Below are 20148 nucleotides of genomic sequence, written 5' to 3' on the forward strand. Positions count from 1 at the left end.
CATACCAGTAACTTTGCTTCTCCTGTGCATGACTCAAATTCTCTTTCACTACTTCCATCACTGATGTTAATTTATTGCGGAATTCCAATACAAAATCTACTACAGAAGTTTTGTACTCTCCCAGAGTTCCTTCCCATGAATTTTTTAGCAGTTCCAAAGGTCCCCTCACTTTTCTAGTAAACATTAGTTCAAAGGGTGAGAAGCCTGTTGACTCCTGAGGGACTTCTCTGTATGCAAATAAGAAGCATCCCAAACGTTCATCCCAGTCTTGTGGGTGATCTTGAACATAGCTTCTTATCATGCCCTTCAAAACTCCATTGAATCTCTCCGTTAGCCCATTAGTGGCGGGATGGTAAGTAGTGGTCTTTAGATGTTTTAGACCACAACATTTCCATATACATTGCATCACTTCTCCCATGAATACACTGCCTTGATCTGTCAGCACTTCATGAGGGAAACCCAGCCTCATAAAGATTTTTAATAAAGCCTCTGCCACTACAGGGGCTTCTACAGATCTCAGTGCTTCTGCGTCTGGGTACCTGGTGGCAAAATCCACCACCACCACCACTAGATATTTCTTGCCATGCCTTGTGGGTTTGGAAAAAGGGCCCACCAAATCTATTCCCACTCTATAAAAGGGTTGTCCAATTATAGGAAGGGGCTTTAAGGGTGCCTTGGTCTTTACTCCACTCTTTCCCACCTTTTGGCATATTCCACAAGATAGACAATGTTGTTTTACATCCTTGGAGATATTTGACCAATAATAATGTGCAGCCAATCTCCTCTTGGTCTTTTTTATTCCCAGATGTCCTGCACATGGGACATCGTGGGCTACCTCTAGCTATCTGGTTCTGTATTTGCTAGGTACTATCAATTGCTTCACTGGTTCACATTCATCCTTTCTCTCAGCAGGCATCCACAGTCTATATAAAATCCCATTCTCACACACAACTTGATTCCTCAGTTTGTCAGTGAAAGGAATCTGTTGGGTCAGCGCTTGTTCCTTTATCTGCTTCAGACTTATATCTTTATGCAGCTCTTCCCTGAATTGCTCTGCCTCTTCCCCAGAGACCACTTGATACAGTTTGTCTCCTTCAGCAGGCCTGCTAGTGGTTGCTATGGTGACCTGAGGCTGGTTAACAGATTCCACCCTGTTTGTTTCAGCCCCCCTTAATATGGCTTCTTTTTCTCTGCCAATTTGCTGTCTGGTCACTACATAGATCTTTCCTTGGGCGCCCATTACATCCCTTCCCAGTATTACTGGTTCTTGTTGCTGGGCATTAATGCCTACTTTATATCGGCCCTCTCGGCCTCTCCAAGTCATTTCCACCAGGGCCACAGGCAAACTTTCTGGTTGACCCCTCACTCCTTGGATAGTCACAGTTTCCTGAGGTAATATTACCTCAGATTTTATTAAATCTGGCCTCAGTAATGTCTGAGCGGCACCAGTATCAAGCAATGCCCAATAATTTGCCCCTTGTACACTCACTTCCTCTCTTAGACTTGAATCAAGGTCTGTTACTTCTGTCCAGTTTATCTGGCAAAACTGAACCTTTTTCGCTGTTTCTAAAGCCTTGGGCTCTGTTTTCACTGTCCTTGTCTGAGCAGGATTACTACTGGGGTTGGCAACCTCACATTGAAAACGTAGGTGCCCTGGTCTACCACATTTGTAGCATAATTTCTCCTCACTTTTAGGGTACACAGATCCACTCTGGGGTGTCCTGTGCCCTTCAGATTTTAATGGAGGACTCACTCGCTGTGGTACCACATCCCTTCTGCCAGCACTATATGGTCTGGGTTTAAACTCTCTTGATGTTTTCCCCACCCAGCCAGTTCTATTGGAGGCGAAGTGATCCGCCATCTCTGCGGCCTCCTGCACAGATGTAGGGGAACGGTCTTTGACCAGGAGCCTTATTTCTGGTGGTAACTGATGGTATAATTGATCCAGTATCATGAGGCTTTTCACCTCTTCCACTGACTGAGCTTTGGCACTACTCATCCACTTTCCAAATATATCCATCAACTTTGCTCCCAGTTCCACAAAAGACCTCCCTGTCTGTATCTGGCAGTTTCTGAAAAGCTTTCTAAAATAATCAGGCCCCAGTCTGAATCTTTTAAACACTGCTTCTTTGAATTCAGCATAGGTGACGGGCTTGTCTGAGGGGAAATATTGGTATACCTCAGCCAATTCCCCTTTAATCAGGTTTGATAAATACTGCATGTATTTATCTTCAGGTAGCCCCCACAACTGAGCTGCTTTTTCAAAGGTGCTGAGGTAAATTTGAGGATCTTGACCAGGCTCATAGACAGCAAAGTCCTTTGGAGTAATTTTTATTTTTGCTCCATCTCTCTCTTTCCTTGTCTCCTCAGAGTGAAATTTCTCTCTATCAAATTTTAACTTTTCTACTTGTAATTCAGCATCCAATGCTCATTGCTTCTCCCTCTCCTCAAACCCCAATCTCATTCTCTCAATTTCCAACTCCCTCTGTTTTTCCTTCTCTGCACCTTCCATCCTCAATCTCTCAGCTTCCAACTCCCGCTGTTTATCTTTTTCCTCAGCCTCCATCCTCAATCTCTCAGCTTCCAACTCTCTCTGCTTGTCTTTTTCCTCAGCCTCCATCCTCAATCTCTCAGCTTCCAACTCTCTCTGTTTTTCCTTCTCTGCACCTTCCATCCTCAACTTCTCTCTCAAGTACTCTATATAAGCGGGATTGCTTAAATATCCTTCTGGGGTCTCTTCTCTGACAGGTTGTTTTTGCTGGGCAGTTGCAAATCCTATAAGTGCTACCCTCAATTCATCTACCCCTTTACCCTCATGAGGTAAATTGAATGTTATGCACTTCTCCACCAGCTCCTCTCTTTTCATTTTTATGTATTCAGCCATGGTGTTTGAGTTCACTCACTCTTTGCCACACTCTTTGCCAGTCACTCTCACAAGAAATCTTGTTTTGTTATTTCTGTTTGCCACAGAACTATTAGGGATTGTCTAGTATTCGTATCTCACTGCTACAGCCAACACCTGTGATGTAGTCTCCTTTGTCACCACGTGTCTTTGGGACTCTCTTTGGTTCGTATCTGGATTCTCTGTTGTTCGTATCCCACCGCTACTGACAAACACATGTGATGCTTCCTTTGTTCGTATCCCACCGCTACTGCCACCACATGTGAGGCGTCCTTCCCTGGCTCTCCCTGTCAGGTTCCTACCTGCTCGTGGTTACTGCCTGTCTCTAGGCACCACCAGGGACTCCACCAGTCCGGACCGCTCTCTCTTATGATTTCTCTCCCCGCTCTAGCACAGATCTCAACAGATCCCCCTGCTAGGCAACCACCAGTAACGTCCCAATACTAGTATTCCCAGAGACTCTGAATACTGGTATTGTTATTCTCTTCACCGCTGCCACCATTTGTTACAGTTCCCCTTCAGCCTTGGTCATTACCTTACCCTCCCTTCTGGTCTGTGAAACCCCAGCCAAGGATCAGGCCTTTGGTAAACCAAATTAAGTATTTATTACAGATAACAAAGCTAACAAGATTAACAAGATTTCTTCTTAAGGCACATAAGCATATGGTTTTACTCAATACTAATCCGAACTCCACCTCCCTCCTGGTAAACAACTCTCTAAACCCCACCAAGCAATCCACTCTTTCTCTTCTCCCCCCAGATTCCACAATTCACCACCTCACATTCCTCCAGATTTACCTGTCATCCTTTCATTTATACTGTCAGCCATTTTAAACATTCAGCCAATCATCAAGCATTCTATTGCCCATTCACTCCCCCTCCTCTTTCACTACTTACCATGTATACTCTAAACAACCAGCACTTACCATATATACACTAATATATAGGAACATCACAGGAACGCCCGACGCCGGATGTCGGATACATTCCAGCCATGCAAGAGCTTCTGTTGCTGTTATGTGCCTCCAAGTCGACTACGACTTATGGCGACCCTATGAATCAGCGACCTCCAAGAGCATCTGTCGTGAACCACCCTGTTTAGATCTTGTAAGTTCAGGTCTGTGGCTTTCTTTATCGAATCAATCCATCTCTTGTTTGACCTTCCTCTTTTTCTACTCCCTTCTGTTTTTCCCAGCATTATTGTCTTTTCTAGTGAATCATGTCTTCTCAGTATGTGTCCAAAGTATGATAACTTCAGTTTCATCATTTTAGCTTCTAGCGATAGTTCTGGTTTAATTTGTCCTAACACCCAATTATTTGTCTTTTTTGTAGTCCATGGTATCCGCAAAGCTCTCCTCCAACACCACATTTCAAATGAGTTGAATTTTCTCTTATCCGTATACATCTCTCCATCCAGGCAAGAGAGAGGCATTATTTCAGTTCAAGGGCATATTCTAGTCAGGCAAAATGATTTGAGGGTCACACAAAGCAGGGCCAGTGAGGAGCAGCAATGTAAGGCAGAAGATGTTCCAGTGCTTTTTTTTCTCTCCACTGTCTGCTGTTTTGTAAGTTCATCAGGAACAATGAATGGATGCCAATACTAGGCAAGTTTGACACTTTCAAAGTTTTTAGCTTTGTTTATCAATACACATGCTACAAACACACATTCTCTAAGGCAGAGGCAGCTAATGTGGTGCCCTTGAGATGTTTTGGACTACCAGACCCATCCTCCCTGGTCACGATGGCTGAGATGGATGGGAATTGTAGTCGACAACATCTAGAGAGCACCAAGTTCGCTACCCCTGCATCAGAAAATGCAATGTAAACAGAAAACTTTCTGGAAACTCCATGCCACCAGGGAGGAGTGGTTGTCGGTGTGGTTAATGAGCAAAGGCAAAGAAGGTACCAGAAGCAAGAAGGCTTCCTTTAGAAACTGAAAGTCTTGTCCAAATAAGGAGAACAGAAAGAAATGACAAATTTTGGCAAAAGAAACTCCAGCAGACAACAAGGGATGCTGAAAGAGAATCAGAGAAGCACACCGCTGAAAACAAAAAGGGAACAAAAATATTTATTTTTAAATATATTGCTAGCAGGAGACTAGCTAGGGAGGTGGCTGGACCTTTAGGTGACAAAGGACTCAGAGAAGCTGAATGAATTCTTTGTATCTGTTTTCATAGATACAAAGATGCAGGGCATGTATACACTGCTGGGCTCTGAATTGGAGGGATAAGGCTATTAGCCATGATGGTTATGCATTGCCTCCACCGTCGCAGGCTTCTGAATACCAGTTGCCAGGAATCATACGTTGAGGGAGTGCTGTTGCACTCGGGTCCTGCCTGCGAACTTCCCATAATGGGCATCTGGTTATCCATTGTGAGACTACACTGAACTAGATGGGCTCCCTTTGGCCGGATCCCACAGCACCCTTATGTTCTTAAGTGTGTGGCCTGAGGGCCAAGCAGAGATCCTGGAGGGCCACATTCGTACCCCATTCCTCACCTAGCTCAATTCAAGATCTGCAATACAGGATGAAACTCCAGTGTCCTTGACAGCTGGCTGTCCAGCCTCAGGTGGAATGCCTTCAGCAGGGAAGCCAAGCCCACCACCGCCTCAAGAGGTCTCTGCCACTGGCCACAGCTCTGATGATTAAGGAAGTATCTCCCAATACTGAGCCAAAATATGCTTCCCTGCAGTTTCCACCCACTGGTTCTAATCCTGCTCTCTGGGGCCGATCTGCTCCATCTTCATGTACGAGAACAGATTATTTGGAGGCATATTCCAGACCACACTCCGAGCAACCCATCTTTACAATTGACTACATTCGCACATAAAACCCTCTTACGTCAGCAACCATGCGCAGGAGTGAGATAGAGGTAATTTTTAAAAAAAACTACATCAAACTGGGGATTACGCCAATCCTTAATTTGTTTCCAGACTCAAAGGGCAGATCAAAGAAAGAAGGGGACATTAGCGATTGGTAGGTAATACTTTAAGTTACTGGATCTAGGGAAGGCTTCTTAAGGAGTGGTCTTATCACTGCTTCCTTTAGGCAAGCAGGGACCACTCTCTCTTGTAAAGATGCACTAATTGCCTGCCTGGACCAACCAGCCACCCTCCCTTTACTGGGTTTTATCAGCCATGAAGGGCAAGGTTTGACAACACACACGGCGGCCTGCACTGATCCAAGCACCTTGTCCACATCCTTGAGCCATACCAACTGAAGCTCATCCAATGAAAGAGGACAAGACCGTGCTCTGGATACCTCTTCAGATTCACCTGCTATAATAGCCCACTCGAGGTCCTGTTGGATGCAAGCAATTTCATCCTCAAAACGCTTCACAAAGAAGTCACAGTTAATGTAAAGGGGCCAGGGCATTCTTTTCTTCTAAAAGGCATCCCTCAGTTCACATCTTGTGACGTAAGGGCAGGTTCACATGCTACAGGACAGCGAGGATGAAGCTTGGCATAGGGAATAAAGACACACGGAGGTGATGAAGGTGCAACCATCATGCAGACCAAGTTCCTGACTCTACAGCCTGAAAAATACATATTTTTTCCTCATGTGGCCAGTAATTGCCCCTGGATGAAGCTCAAGGGATACAGCTAATTTCACTGGGAGTTTCATGCACAAGGTGGAAAAACACAGACCAAAATTTTAGGGAAGGGGCCACAGTTCATCTGTCTGAGACCCTGGAGACCTGCTGCCAGTCAGAGTAGAAAATACTGGGCTAGATGGACCTATTGTTTGACTAAGTCAAAGACAGTATTGTATGTTCATGTTCCTCAGACCAAATAGATGAGCGGGGAAGACACCGTCCCTGCTCCTGAGAAAGGGATTCAATCGAAGGTCCAGCCTTTCCCGTTGAACAGCACTGTATCTGCGCAGAGTCTCAGACTGGAGTTTGTGCGCTCGGGTCTCATGTCTCGTTCCTGAACATTCCTACCCTGATGCCCCAGATGCTGAGTAGCCAATGTGGGAGAAAGCATGCTGCAGTTGTCTTGCAACCTTACACAAGGAGATGCCCAACTCTGTCTCATGGCAAGAGCACAGCGTGCAGGTTCCTGGCCATTGACCACACTTGCTAGGGCTGATGGGAGTTGCAGTTCAGCAGCATCTGGAGGGCCCAAGGCACTCCACACCTAGTTCTAGACAATACTAAGCAAGATGGAGCAAATGGTCTGACTCAATATACATCCCAACAGGGCACAGACTTACAAATGGAAGGCAAGAACATACGTCGGGGTTCCTGTTCACCCACGCACACAGAGCCAAGGACAAAGATGATTTCAGAACTTCCTGACACTTTACAGTGCCAGAATTACACAAGGTAGCCCCCTGCACACAGGCCAATACATGCAGAGAGTCTGTTGCAAAGAAAGAAAAAGGGGGATACACAATGTAGAACTGCCTGTAGTCCATTTTAACCGTCAGGAAAGCATTTTACACTTAGGGACCTTGCAATAAGCGAACTGAATGGGTGGAGCGTTGACCTCAACCCAAACACATGCTCCAGGGTACTTCTTGGATGCAGGTTGTCCCAAGCTGCCCTGCCCAAGCTGATGAACAGTGACCTCACTGCCTCATACGGTTTTGTAATGTTGCTTTTAAAAGGCAGTTTTGTGAGAGGAATAACCCACAATTAACATGCAGCTCAACTGTATCTCAAGATAACATAAGCAGCACTGGATACAACAAGGTTCATGGCAGCCTTTGCTAACCTGGTGCCCTCTAGATGTTTCAGACTGAGGCTAGTGGGAGTTGTAGTCCAAAACCTCTGGAGGCACCAGGATGGCCAAGGCATGTGCAAGGCTAAAGTTGATACACAACTTCCAATGGGATAATAGCTTCAGAAGAGCCCGAGGATCATGAGACCAAACTGCCTGTCCCAGCCAAGACCTCCCTCTCCCTCTCTCCCTCCCCCTCTCAACACACACATCAAGCCCTTCGTGTGTAAAAAAACCATACCAAAACATGACAAAAGGATGACACACAAGTGAGCAGAAGTGTGCAACTACAATGTGGTCACAGAGGAATACAGATAGCTCACACAAACTGAGCTGAAGAGAACACAGGTACACACAAAATTAGTTCCTACGCAATCCATCCTGAGATGGGTGAAATTTCTTTCTCAGCCTCCGGAGAATCAAGTCTAAACAAATGGAATTCAACAGATTTCCCCCTACACCACACCACCCGGAAGCTTTAATGGGCACAAGTATACGCTACTCAACATTTTATCTCAAATAGGGGGAAAAGAGAGTCAAAATAGACAGAAGGGAGCTTTTAGAAGACAAATTCCATTTCCGTGCATGAGTCGGGTAGGTTCATTTTCAAACAGGTCTCCCCAAGAGCAATCTCACCCAAGTTATTGGCACTGCTAGGAAGAAAGTGCCCACAACAGAAAATAAACAGTTGACATGAATAAAAGCTATCAGCCAGACTTTTTCCATTACAAGGATAAGCCTCTGCCTACCTGAGAACAATCCAACTAAAGATTTAAATTTCACCTTCATGCACCCAAATGAACTCCATAAGTATTAACCTGCTTCATGATGGAACTCTCATCCCCACACTATATAGATTCTCTCCCAACCCCTTTCCCCCTAAGGACATTTTTCTCATTCACCGTGCCCTTCCCAAAACCTTGTCCAATTGGATCTTTGTTATCGCCATTCCATCAGGATCTTCTTCACATGCACCCCTATTCTGTGCCTCTTAGCTGTAACCATGAACCACTTCCCTGCATTTCCAACTCCCTCCAACAAGCATATGCCTTACTGCACTGAACATGTCCTCTCCACGCAACTCCCTTTCTTTCACTCTTCCAAACCTCCTCCCCCCCCCAACTCCGTGTATAACCTTCCTCAATTATCCCCATTAATTTATATCCCTGATCTGGGTTAAATTCATTAAGAATGGGGCTACTCATAGCTATTAGCCTTAGAAGCTAATGGGGAACTCTGCACTAAAAGGCAGTATGCTTCCAAATTCTGCCTGTGGGCTTCCCACAAGACAACTGGCTAGCCATTACCAGAAACAGGTTAAGGAATTAAAAGATGGTCCAGCTGACCTGATCCAGCTCGCCTTATGCTCTCTCTAACTAGTCTCATAGGAATAGCAACTGAGGAAGGAGGTGAAGGAAACCAGAGCCGCTGGCAATGGAAGAGTGGGGTAGCAATATTGTTGTTGCTGTTATGTGCCTTCAGGTCAATTACAACTTATGGTGACCCTATGAATCAGTGACCTCCAAGAGCATCTGTCATGAACCACACTGTTCAGATCTTGTAAGTTCAGGTCTGTGGCTTCCTTTATGGAGTCAATCCATCTCTTGTTTGGCCTTCTTCTTTTTCTACTCCCTTCTGTTTTCCCCAGCATTATTGTCTTTTCTAGTGAATCAGGTCTTCTCATTAAGCGTCCAAAGTATGATCATCTCAGTTTCATCATTTTAGCTTCTAGTGACAGTTCTGGTTTAATTTGTTCTAACACCCAATTATTTGTCTTTTTCACAGTCCATGGTATGCACAATGCTCTTCTCCAACACCACATTTCAAATGAGTTCATTTTTCTCTTACCCACTTTTTTCACTGTCCAACTTTCACATCCATACATAGAGATCGGGAATACCATGGTCTGAATGATCCTGATTTTAGCGTTCAGTGATACATCTTTGCATTTGAGGACCTTTTCCAGTTCTCTCATAACTGCCCTCCCCAGTCCTAACCTACTACTGATTTCTTGACTGACTTTCCCCCACCCCCTTCCATACTTCTTTTCTTTTAAGTGGCCCACAAGGGAGCAAGGGAACGAAAGGCACCCGATAGCAACACGGGGAGCTGCCTTATGCAATTGGTTCATCCGGCTCAGAACTGTCTACACTGACTGTCAGCGGCTCTTCGGGAGTTTCCAGAAGGGGGTTTCTCCGAGCTCTACCTGGAGATGCCATCGGGGGATTGAAGCCGGGACCTTCTGGATGCGAAGCCGATGCTCTGACCCTTCCCCGCAGTCTGAGGGGAACACGCCCAAAGCCCGACCACATCCTCTTCCTCGACCCCCGTTATGCCTTTTCTCAGCAGAGCCACTCTATTGGGACCTCACCCCTCTCCTTCCCTTTTAACGCACCCACACACCACCCCCTGCTCCTACCCCCCCCTTTGCCCTCTTACCTCCATGGCCACGGCGCGAGAACCTCGCCGAAGAGAGGGGGAGACCCCACCGCACTCTCCCCCTCCCCCCTTCTTTCTTCCCCAGCTTCTTTACCGGAACCGGAAACTACTTTCGCCCACCCAACCTAGGGCTGGTAACACGCGTCACTTCCGCCCGGCGTTCGGCTTGATTCCTAAACTAGTAAAGTTAACTCTTTCCTGACTTGAGGTGAAACCGAAGGAGGGAGAATAACGCGATAGTTTCTCCCCCCCAGCAGGCGGCAGTGGCGGGATCTCGATCTCTCCCCGCACTCGCCTGAACCTTTTAAAGCGAACGAGTGTGGAGTCGAGAAAGACTATTGAGTAGCGCGGAGCAGCGGCAAGTGGAGTTCGACGCCATGATAGAGCGTCCGTACGCTAGCGTAAGGAAAGGGAACTAGAGTTCTAGACCAGCTTCGGTGTCTTCTCCGGATGTGACGTAAAAGAGACGGTTTGGCAGAAGCCTAACGGTTTGGGTTGTTTGTTTGTTTTTTGCTGGGAAAGGAGGACTATGGAGTTATACTTCCAGGGTGCCTAGAGCAACACAGGAAATGCGGCCTCAGCCAACGAGGGACCGGCCAGAACGACCACGGAAGGGACTGATACTTCATGGGTCCAGGGGCTACCGGCATAATTAAGAAGGTGCCGGAAAAGGAAAACCAGAGCGTCAGAAGGTCAAGCAAGAGGGAGGCGCAAGAGCAGTAGAGATGGCTACTGTAGAGAGAGCTAGAGCGGTTTTTGGAGGACTCTCCCAGGTCGGGGCTGGGGTTTAAGTGAGGCTTCGGCGCCATGTCCTGTGCCTACATCTTCAAATACATCATCATCGGGGACAGCGGTATGGGAGGGGGGCAGTGAGGGGCTGTCACCCTTTTTGGCCAGGGGGTCAAGCCTTACGTGGGGGTTATATTGTTGGTTATAGTAATGTGTTATTTAATGTGATTGACACTTTAACTGTGTTATACAAAGTGTGTGATCTTACAACAATATTGTGAGGAGAAACACCGTTGATCCCATTTTACAGATATGAAACTTCTGGAGCTGTGTAAAAGAAACACTTTCTTGCCCTGGGACGCTGAAGCTACAAATCTTATGCACTTTTATTTGTTTCATTTTTGAAATTATTTCTAGGCTGCCTTTATGGATACAGCCCATCTGAGGCAGCTTACATCATATAAAAACACGCACTAGGTTTCCTCAACAGTTTAAACAGCAGCCGCACAACAGCTTGGAACTAAGCATCATTGAACTCTGTGGACCTACTTCTGAGTAAACATGCATAAGACTGGGCGGTTGGTGTGGGAGCCCATAATAGGGAAAGGCTTGGATCTGTCTGTTTTGTGTATTTGGGGGGGGGGAAATCCCTCCTCCCTCACTTCTAAATCACATGGATTTTGGATGTAGTTAATAATGCAAAGGTATAAAATCACTGCTGTAAAAGGTCAGCACACATTTAAACAAATAAAACCCATGGTGACAATTTATAATTCAGTAGTATTGTTGCATTTTGTTGCAACAGTAGTAACAGTAACCCTTGTTAAAAACTAAAGTTAGGTAGGAAGAAGGATTTTGAGCTCCTGGCAAGTAGACATGGAGAGGGAATTACAGAGGTCAAGTAACACATATGAGCATAAGAAGAACCTGCTGGATCAGGCCAATGGCTTGTTTGATTGACCATAACTGAAAAGGTCTATGTTGATTGATGGCTTGCCTCAACTGGCTCTCCTCAGACTTCTAATGTGGATCTTCCAAGTAGGATAAACGGCACTAATGTTATCGATTATACAGTGTCTACCCCACACACACAATTCTTCCTGTTACAAAGTCTTCCCATGCACAAGGCTGAGGTGATATGGTCTAATCTCTGAGGCCAAGATCCTGAAAAGTGCATGCACACGACCCACATTATTTCATTTATTTAATCCTCTTGCGAGTCCTACAGCACTCAGAATCCAATGCCAGTATAGAAGAGAGAGGAAGAGAAAAAAACCTGCTCAGTTGTGCTGCTGATCACCCCTGGCACAGATGTGTGTTCTAGCACTGAAGAGAGGGAAGTGGTTTCTCTTCTGCTGACCAAAGTGGGGAAGTGAAACAAATAAAGGCTCTCTTTGTCTTTCCAGCTCCAGATTATACAGGCAATTACTGACCCTCCAGATGTTTTTTGGAGTTTCCATCGTCCCTGAATGTTGACCATGCTGGTTGCTAGGGCTGATGGGAGATGGAGTCCAGCCATACCTGAAAGGTCACAGGTTCTTCACTTCTGCCTTAAATGATGTGGCACCAGGCTATCTGAAGGACAGTCTTCTCCCTTATGAACCTGCCTGGCCCCAGCGTCCATCATTGGAGGTCTTGCTGTGTATCTCTTTGAGGTTCAGTTAAGGGGAGGGATGCAAGATAGGGCCTTTTCAGTAGCAGCACTGGGCTTATACCATAGGAAGCTCATTTGCCTTTTGGTGAATAGAAAATACATTCTTGTTCTGCCAGGCATTTGGGATGATCTAGTTGCCTTTTCTCCCTGTTAGCAAAACACATTTAAAACAATATCGATACAGCCAGCATAACATCAGCGTAAAATCTGCATGACAGTGGCATACAGCAGGAACTATTTGTCCCAAAGAGTACTAAAACAAATAAACTTCTAAGAGAAAGTGGAGAAGCTGCGGGGGTATTCTGCAACATGTCATTTATGCGATAATAGTGCATTAGTGATGGACTATCCACACACAGTTCCATTTTATTAGTTCTGTGATGCATCTTCAATGTTAGGGCATTATTGTCATCTGGTGGGGCATTCTTGCATCGTAGCACAGCAAATGTGGGACCAAAAAATAAACGGGCATTTATGATATAAAAAGTTCCAGGATTTCAGCAGGAAGTTACAGGACATGCGCTGTTTGGAAACAAAGCAGTATGTCTGCCTCAAAGCTTTTGCAGGTGCAAACAGTATTGAAAGTGGGATTGCACATAATCACCGTGATATCACCTTGAACACAAATCATCATGAATGCACAATCAGAAGCACATCTGGAGGAGTCCTGGCAGAGGCTTCCATGTAACTTGTATGTCAGTCATAGGTTGCTTTGGTTTTCCCCAACAACATTCTGATTGTATTTTTATCTTTTTCCCCCTAAAAGCTGTTGGGAAATCATGCCTCTTGTTACAGTTCACAGACAAACGGTTCGCAGCTACACATGACATGACCATAGGTAAGAGCCATGTGGGTCCAAGGTGTTTCTTACGCAGTGTTCTAGAGGAGGGGGAGGAGTTTCTGGTGCATGTAATGGGAGCAGAGAAACAAAACGGGGGGGGGACAGGATGAGCCACAGTTGGGTGGTGGGGAGGGATCATGGGAGTGTAGAGAGTGTACAGAAACGTTATAACAGCACCATCCGTTATATATCAGGCGTTTGTTTTCCAGCTCATCCTGCTGTAGCTTGTTGAGCGCTGGGGTGGGATGGGAGTCAAACAAGCCATAGTTAAGCAAGCCTGTTGGGTTTGGAGATAATGCCAAACCACAGTTAAAACAACCTATAGTTCACATTATTTATTTATTTATTTATTTTCATTTCTAGACCGCCCATAGCTAATAGCTCTCTGGGCGGTGTACAAAACGAGATTAAAATAAAATATAGAATAAAATCAGTAACAAAGGAACACATTAAACTAAAAACATTAAACATAAAGCATTAAACATTAAAATGCCTGGGAGTATAGCCAGGTCTTAACCTGGCGCCTAAAAGAAAGAACTGTAGGCGCCAGGCATATTTCCTCCGGTAAGCTGTTCCATAATTCGGGGGCCACCACAGAAGAGGCCCTAGATCTAGTAACAGTCCTCCGGGCATCCTGGTGAGTTGGTACCAGGAGGAGGGCCTTAGATACTGAACGAAGTGAACGGGTAGGTTCATAGCGGGAGAGGCGTTCCACAAGGTATTGCGGTCCCACACCGTGTAAGGCTTTATAGGTCAACACCAGCACCTTGAATCTAGCTTGGAAACAAATAGGTAGCCAGTGCAAGCGAGCCAGGACAGGTGTTATATGCGCAGACTGATTGGTCCTTGTCAACAGCCTGGCTGCCGCATTTTGCACTAGCTGAAGTTTCCGAACAGTCTTCAAGGGCAGCCCTACGTAGAGCGCGTTACAGTAATCCAGTCTAGAAGTTACCAGAGCGTGAACAACCGAGGCGAGATCATCACTGTCCAGATAGGGGCGTAGTTGGGCTACTAAGCGGAGATGGTAAAATGCATTCCGTGCCACCGAGGCCACTTGAGCCTCGAGCGACAAGGAAGGGTCAAAAAGGACCCCCAAACTACGAACCTGTTCCTTCAAGGGGAGTGTAACCCCATCTAGAACAGGATAAGCATCCACCATCTGAGCAGGGAAAGAGCTCACCATTGTGATGTGTTACCAGGAAACAAAGCATGGTTAATCTTCTGGACTGGGTTCGGATGGCCAAACAAACCACACTTGGGCTAAACAAACCATGGCTTAGTGTCAAGTGTGGCAAGATTTGATCTTAATCCACTGTGACCCTTAGATCAGGCGTCACCAAAAAAATTGGCCCCATATTTGCAGACAGAATAAACTGTTGTGAGCACCATCCCCACCACCTCCAAACATGCAGTGTCACCTAGTCTATCAGCTATAGCAGAATGCTTCTTTCAAGCCTAGTTTCTGTGGGGGAGGGAACCCTGCAGACGCCAGGGAAGGCCTCTGTAGCCTTAGGAGCAGAGCTTGGGAAAGTTATTTTTTTGAACTACAACTCCCATCAGCCCCAGCCAGCATGGCCACTGGATTGGGCTGATGGGAGTTGTCGTTCAAAAAAGTGAATTTCCCAAGCTCTGCTTAGAAGTCCAGGTGCCACTTTGGTGCCCCCTGCCCTGCCTTAGATGCACCAAATGCCATTGATTTCTACAAAGGATTGGGCTGTTAAGGATGCAGGGCAGAATCCTGGAAGCACGATAAATGCAATCTATATGTGTGTGCATCTGTTGGAATGGTGACATGTTAAATGCAAACCACCAGCGGTCATTGTAGTTCAGATATGAGGGACCTTTGACCCTCCAGATATTCCTCAACTGCCACTCCCACCATCCTGGGCCATTGGCCATGCTTGCTGAGGCTGATGGGAGTTGTCATGCAACAGCATCTGGAGGGCCAAAGGTTCTCTACATCTGCTGCAAGTAGAGATCTTCTAGCAACGCTTGGGAAGGCTTTACTTCCCCTGAAGATGACAGGACTGAACCTTTTTCAAGCTGGCCCTCCAAACACACACACACCTATCCCTGCCCCCATATTTCTGTCCTCCCTGTGCTTCTGATCATGCAGAGATACTGCAACTGCACTCTCTCCTCTCTAGGCTAGGGTTTGGAAACCTCAGACCTGGGGTCCAAACGTGGCCTTCCAAGTTCCTCTACTTGGCCCTCAGGAATCTCCCCACACCACCCGCTCTCTCGAGGCCTCACTTCTCACTGGCCCGCAAGTTCACCTTCCGTGAGCATTTCTGCCTGGCTCGAATGTGTCCTCGAACTCTGATCTTGTTTCTTACTTGCCTGGATGGAGGACAGAGAGGAGTGTGTGTGTAGAAACCATCCCACTGTACAGAGGTAGCATTTGCATTTGTTGCTCCACCCACATTTGCCTGTGCCCCTCCCATTGCTGGCATGTGGCCCCCAGAAGGAAATGTGGCCCTCAGGCTGGAAAAGGTTCCCCCAATGGTGGCTGGTGGCTCCAATGTCAGTGAGGAAGTGAATCCACTCTGGGTTTTAATCCAAACTTTCAAACTGAGCACCTTGGACAGCTCCTTGAAAGTTCGGAGTAAAACCTGGAGCGGATTCACTGCCCCACTGACATCGGATCCACCAGCCTCCACTGGGTTCCCCATCTCTCCTCTAGATATCACTCTCTAGATTCATTTAACCCTCCGGGCATTCTCATACAGGCCTTTTTCCTCTGCCCACATCCAATCCTTCCATCTGTTCCTTCCTGTATTTTCTCTCTCTTTCTCTAGATTTCTGCCTGTCCTTCACTTTCCCCTCCCAATATAGGCTGAAGATCGTTGGCAATATTACCAAGGCAGGGTCAGGGGATGGGAAACTTAGCCATGCCCTGCTTGGCTTGTCCCCCTGGAGCTTTCTCCTGTTCTTCCATTTTCTCACCAGGTGTGGAGTTTGGGGCACGGATGGTCACCATTGACAACAAAAAGATCAAGCTGCAGATATGGGACTCGGTGAGCATGCCTAGAAGCCTTTGGTCCTCGATCCCTTGTGTATGTGGAAGAGCGATGGTGGGGACTGTAGGGTCCCATAGGGATGGTGGGGACTGGAGGGTCCCATAGCGATGGTGGGGACTGGAGGGTATTCCATTTGGGTCCTCCTTTTTGGTTTCTTTTTATTATTTTATTTATTTATTATTTTATTTATATCCCACCCTTCCTCCCAGCAGGAGCCCAGGGTGGCAAACAAAAGCACTAAAAACACTTTAAAACATCATAAAACAGACTTTAAAATACATTAAAACAAAACATCTTTAAAAACATTTTTTTTAAAGCTTCCAAGACATCTTTTTTTTAAAAAAAGTTTAAAAACATACTGGTTTTAAAAGAAAAAAAAAGTTTTAAAACATATTAAAAAGCAGTTCCAACACAGACACAGACTGGGATAAGGTCTCAACTTAAAAAGCTTGTTGAAAGTGGAAGGTCTTCAATAGGCGCTGAAAAGATAACAGAGATGGAACCTGTCTACTATTTAAGGGGAGGGAATTCCACAGGGTAGGTGCCGCCACACTAAAGCTCCGTTTCCTATGTTGTGCAGAGCTGACCTCCTGATAAGATGGTATCTGCAGGAAGCCCTCACCTGCAGAGCACAGTGATCGACTGGGTATATAAGGGATAAGATGGTCTTTCAGGTATCCTGGGCCCAAGCCGTATAGAGCTTTGTACACCAAGAGTAGAATTTTGAACTTGGCCCGGTAGCAAATGGGCAGCCATTTGCTACCAGGCATCTGCTCTCAGGTCACATTCCCCCCCAGGTTCCTCTTTGCCAATCAGGAAATACTTGCTTGGCTGACAGTGCCAGGGCTGTGGAGTTGGAAGGAAGAAGGGAATGAACTGGAAGAAGAGAGAGGCTGGAATTTCAGGAGGATGGGGTTGGGGGTCCTGATTTTGGAATGCGAGCTGGAAGGCTGGGCTAGGAGACCAGGACCACATCCAGACCATACATTTAAAGGACTCTTATACCACTTTAAACAGTCATGGCTTCCCCTAAAGCATTCTGAAAACTGTAGTTTGTTAAGGGTGCCAAGAGGAGAGACCCCTGTTCTCCTCACAGAGCTATAATCCCCAGAGTTCCTTAGGAAGAAGGGTTGATTGTTAAACCACTCTTGGGAGCTATAGCTCTGTGAGGAGGTCTCCTAACTACTCTCAGCACCTTTAACAATGACGGTTCCCAGGATTTTCTGGGGAAGCCATGAATCTTAAAGCGGTATGATCCTGCTTTAAGGGCATGGCACGAATGTGGCTCTGGGACTCTAGTATATGAAGGCCTGGGGTGGAGAGCTGGTGTTTCAGGCAGAGATGGTGAGTGCGCGGACGGGGAAAGGTCAGTAAGCACATGTGGTGCGCAGATGCCTTTCTTGTAATCTAGCTGCTGCTCCATTGCCATCAATACTGCATCTCTTCCGTGCTGCAGGAGGTTCCGCTGCACAAACGTGTAACCCTGAGGACATCAGCTAATGTCTGTTTAAGGTTCCAGTTCTCATGGCAGCAGTGGGGGGTGGGGTGCAGAATCAGTGAGGCTCTGAAATTATAGGAAATGAACCCCCATTGGTTAAGCTGAGGGGGTGCTTGGACAAGATGCCTGTAGTTGCCCCCATCCCAGAGTGCGCATGCTTCCTTCTCGCCTCTCCCCCTGGCCCCAGTCCGCCCTATCTCCCAGAGGGAGAACACAGGTGTGCAGAAGTTACTGCTTACTCCTTTCTTTGCTTGCTTGCTCGTAGAGGGCAGGTGAGCAAGCAGGAGGAGGAACAGCTGTGCCCAGAGGCTCCAAGGATTGATAGAGAGAGAGACCGACCCCAGAGAGCTTTGGCTATGGGGCGGTATATAAATTTAATAAAATAAATAAATAAATAATAATAGTGTCCCCCCTGGGACATGAGCCCTGGCAGGTGCTCAACGATGCTGACACTGGCCCCAAGTGATCTATCACCAATGTTGAAGAAGAGGATGGCATGCCACACGTATGGCATGGTTAGCTGACAGTTTAAGCTTAAGGGGGTAGCTCTGTTTGTCTGTGTGTTCGCTGATTGGTTCTTTCCCACTCCAAAGGATGGACAGGAAGCCTTCCGCCCCATCACCCGCCAGTTCTACAGGGGCGCAGCCGGTGCACTGCTGGTCTACGACATCACCAGGTGAGCCCTCACCATGGGTCTATGAATCAGCGCGGCCAAGAATGTGCCGTGCAGAGTTCAACTTAGGGGAAGGGTTTTTGTGTTCTGCTCACTGCTTTGAGCTCCAGAAAAGCATCAAATATAAAGAATTCTTCTTAAAAATATTGAGCACTGTGAGGCGTCCTTCCCTGGCTCTCCCTGTCAGGTTCCTACCTGCTCGTGGTTACTGCCTGTCACTAGGCACCACCAGGGACTCCACCAGTCCGGACCGCTCTCTCTTATGGTTTCTGTCCCTGCTCTAGCACAGATCTCAACAGATCCCCCTGCTAGGCAACCACCAGTCACGTCCTAATACTAGTATTCCCAGAGACTCTGAATACTGGTATTGTTATTCTCTTCACCGCTGCCACCATTTGTTACAGTTCCCCTTCAGCCTTGGTCATTACCTTACCCTCCCTTCTGGTCTGTGAAACCCCAGCCAAGGATCAGGCCTTTGGTAAACCAAATTAAGTATTTATTAAAGGTAACAAAGCTAACAAGATTAACAAGATTTCTTCTTAAGGCACATAAGCATATGGTTTTACTCAATACTAATCCGAATTCCACCCCCCTCCTTCTCCACTCTCTCCTGGCAAACAACTCTCTAAACCCCACTAACCAACCCACTCCATTCACATCATCCACCACCACCACCACCTTCCAGATTCCACTCTCTCTTCCTTTTATACGGTCAGCCATTTTAAACACTCAGCCAATCATCTCGCATTCTACTGCCCATTCACTCCCCCTCCTCTTTCACTCCACTTACCATGTATCTTCTAAACAACCAACACTTACCATATATACATTAATATAGGAACATCACAAGCACATATGGTGCAACCTGCTGGAAATGTCAAACTTGTAAACTACTTAGAAGCATTATTATTATTATTACTGTTGTTCTTCTTGCTTTCTCCCAGGGCTGGTGGGGGGGGGGAAGGATCTAATACATTCAGAGGAGGGGACAGAGGGCAGTGGGAGTGGGTGGGTGCCAGGTAGGCACCCTTTAAAGCCCCCGTTGAAGCTGCCCCCACCATCTTGGAGCAGGTGTAGGAACCTACTCCTATTCTTTCCATGTTGTTCCTACCTCTGATACCAAGATTTCTGTTAAATTAATATCTAGGAACGCATCTACTTTGTTAACTGAGGTATTACAGTACTGGAAGTTGGAATCCTTTATGTTTACAGCCTCAAGAATCTTTTGCCCTAAACTGTGGAACATGTTATGCATTCCCGAACTGGGGAAAGGTATTCCTCTGTCCAAACTAACAACTTGTGTAAGTGCCAAAGGTGGAAGACAAGTGTTGCTTTTCTTTTGCTATTGATCTAATATCAAGATACATGTATTTGAAGGGAATAATTCTTTAACAATAACTAAAATGTATGGAAGACATCATTGTAACACATTTAATCAGTCTTTCATAGGGAAGATTTCTCAGTGTACCGGCAGGGCAAAACACACTTCTCTTCAGATGCATTTAATCTTTATATAATATTAGTACAAACAGCTTTGAGATGTGCTTAATGCATTGGTTAAAGATTGTATATTTATTTATTTTTAAATCTAACAACACGTGTTTTTTAAAATTAAGTGCACAGCAAACTGGGTGCACTGGCTCTCTGCACAGACTGGCACATTTTTC

General features: G+C 46.2%; 2 protein-coding genes across 3 annotated transcripts in view; one reads left to right on the plus strand and one right to left on the minus strand.

Moving 5' to 3' along the window:
* TOX4 (TOX high mobility group box family member 4) overlaps positions 1-10543 on the minus strand; it is a 27582-nt gene extending 17039 nt beyond the window's left edge. Inside the window, exon 1 of the mRNA XM_061588139.1 lies at positions 10067-10543. Coding sequence (XP_061444123.1) covers positions 10067-10072 — 6 coding nt within the window. The 5' untranslated portion in view covers positions 10073-10543. The remainder of the gene's footprint in view (positions 1-10066) is intronic.
* RAB2B (RAB2B, member RAS oncogene family) overlaps positions 10246-20148 on the plus strand; it is a 22928-nt gene continuing 13025 nt past the window's right edge. For both annotated transcript variants that reach the window (XM_061588141.1, XM_061588143.1), the window contains exons 1-4: positions 10246-10919; positions 13216-13287; positions 16240-16307; positions 18402-18484. In XM_061588141.1, coding sequence (XP_061444125.1) covers positions 10874-10919; positions 13216-13287; positions 16240-16307; positions 18402-18484 — 269 coding nt within the window. In that variant the 5' untranslated portion in view covers positions 10246-10873. The remainder of the gene's footprint in view (positions 10920-13215; positions 13288-16239; positions 16308-18401; positions 18485-20148) is intronic.

The sequence above is a fragment of the Rhineura floridana genome, chromosome 11 (genome assembly GCF_030035675.1).
Source record: "Rhineura floridana isolate rRhiFlo1 chromosome 11, rRhiFlo1.hap2, whole genome shotgun sequence".
Lineage (NCBI taxonomy): Eukaryota > Metazoa > Chordata > Lepidosauria > Squamata > Rhineuridae > Rhineura > Rhineura floridana.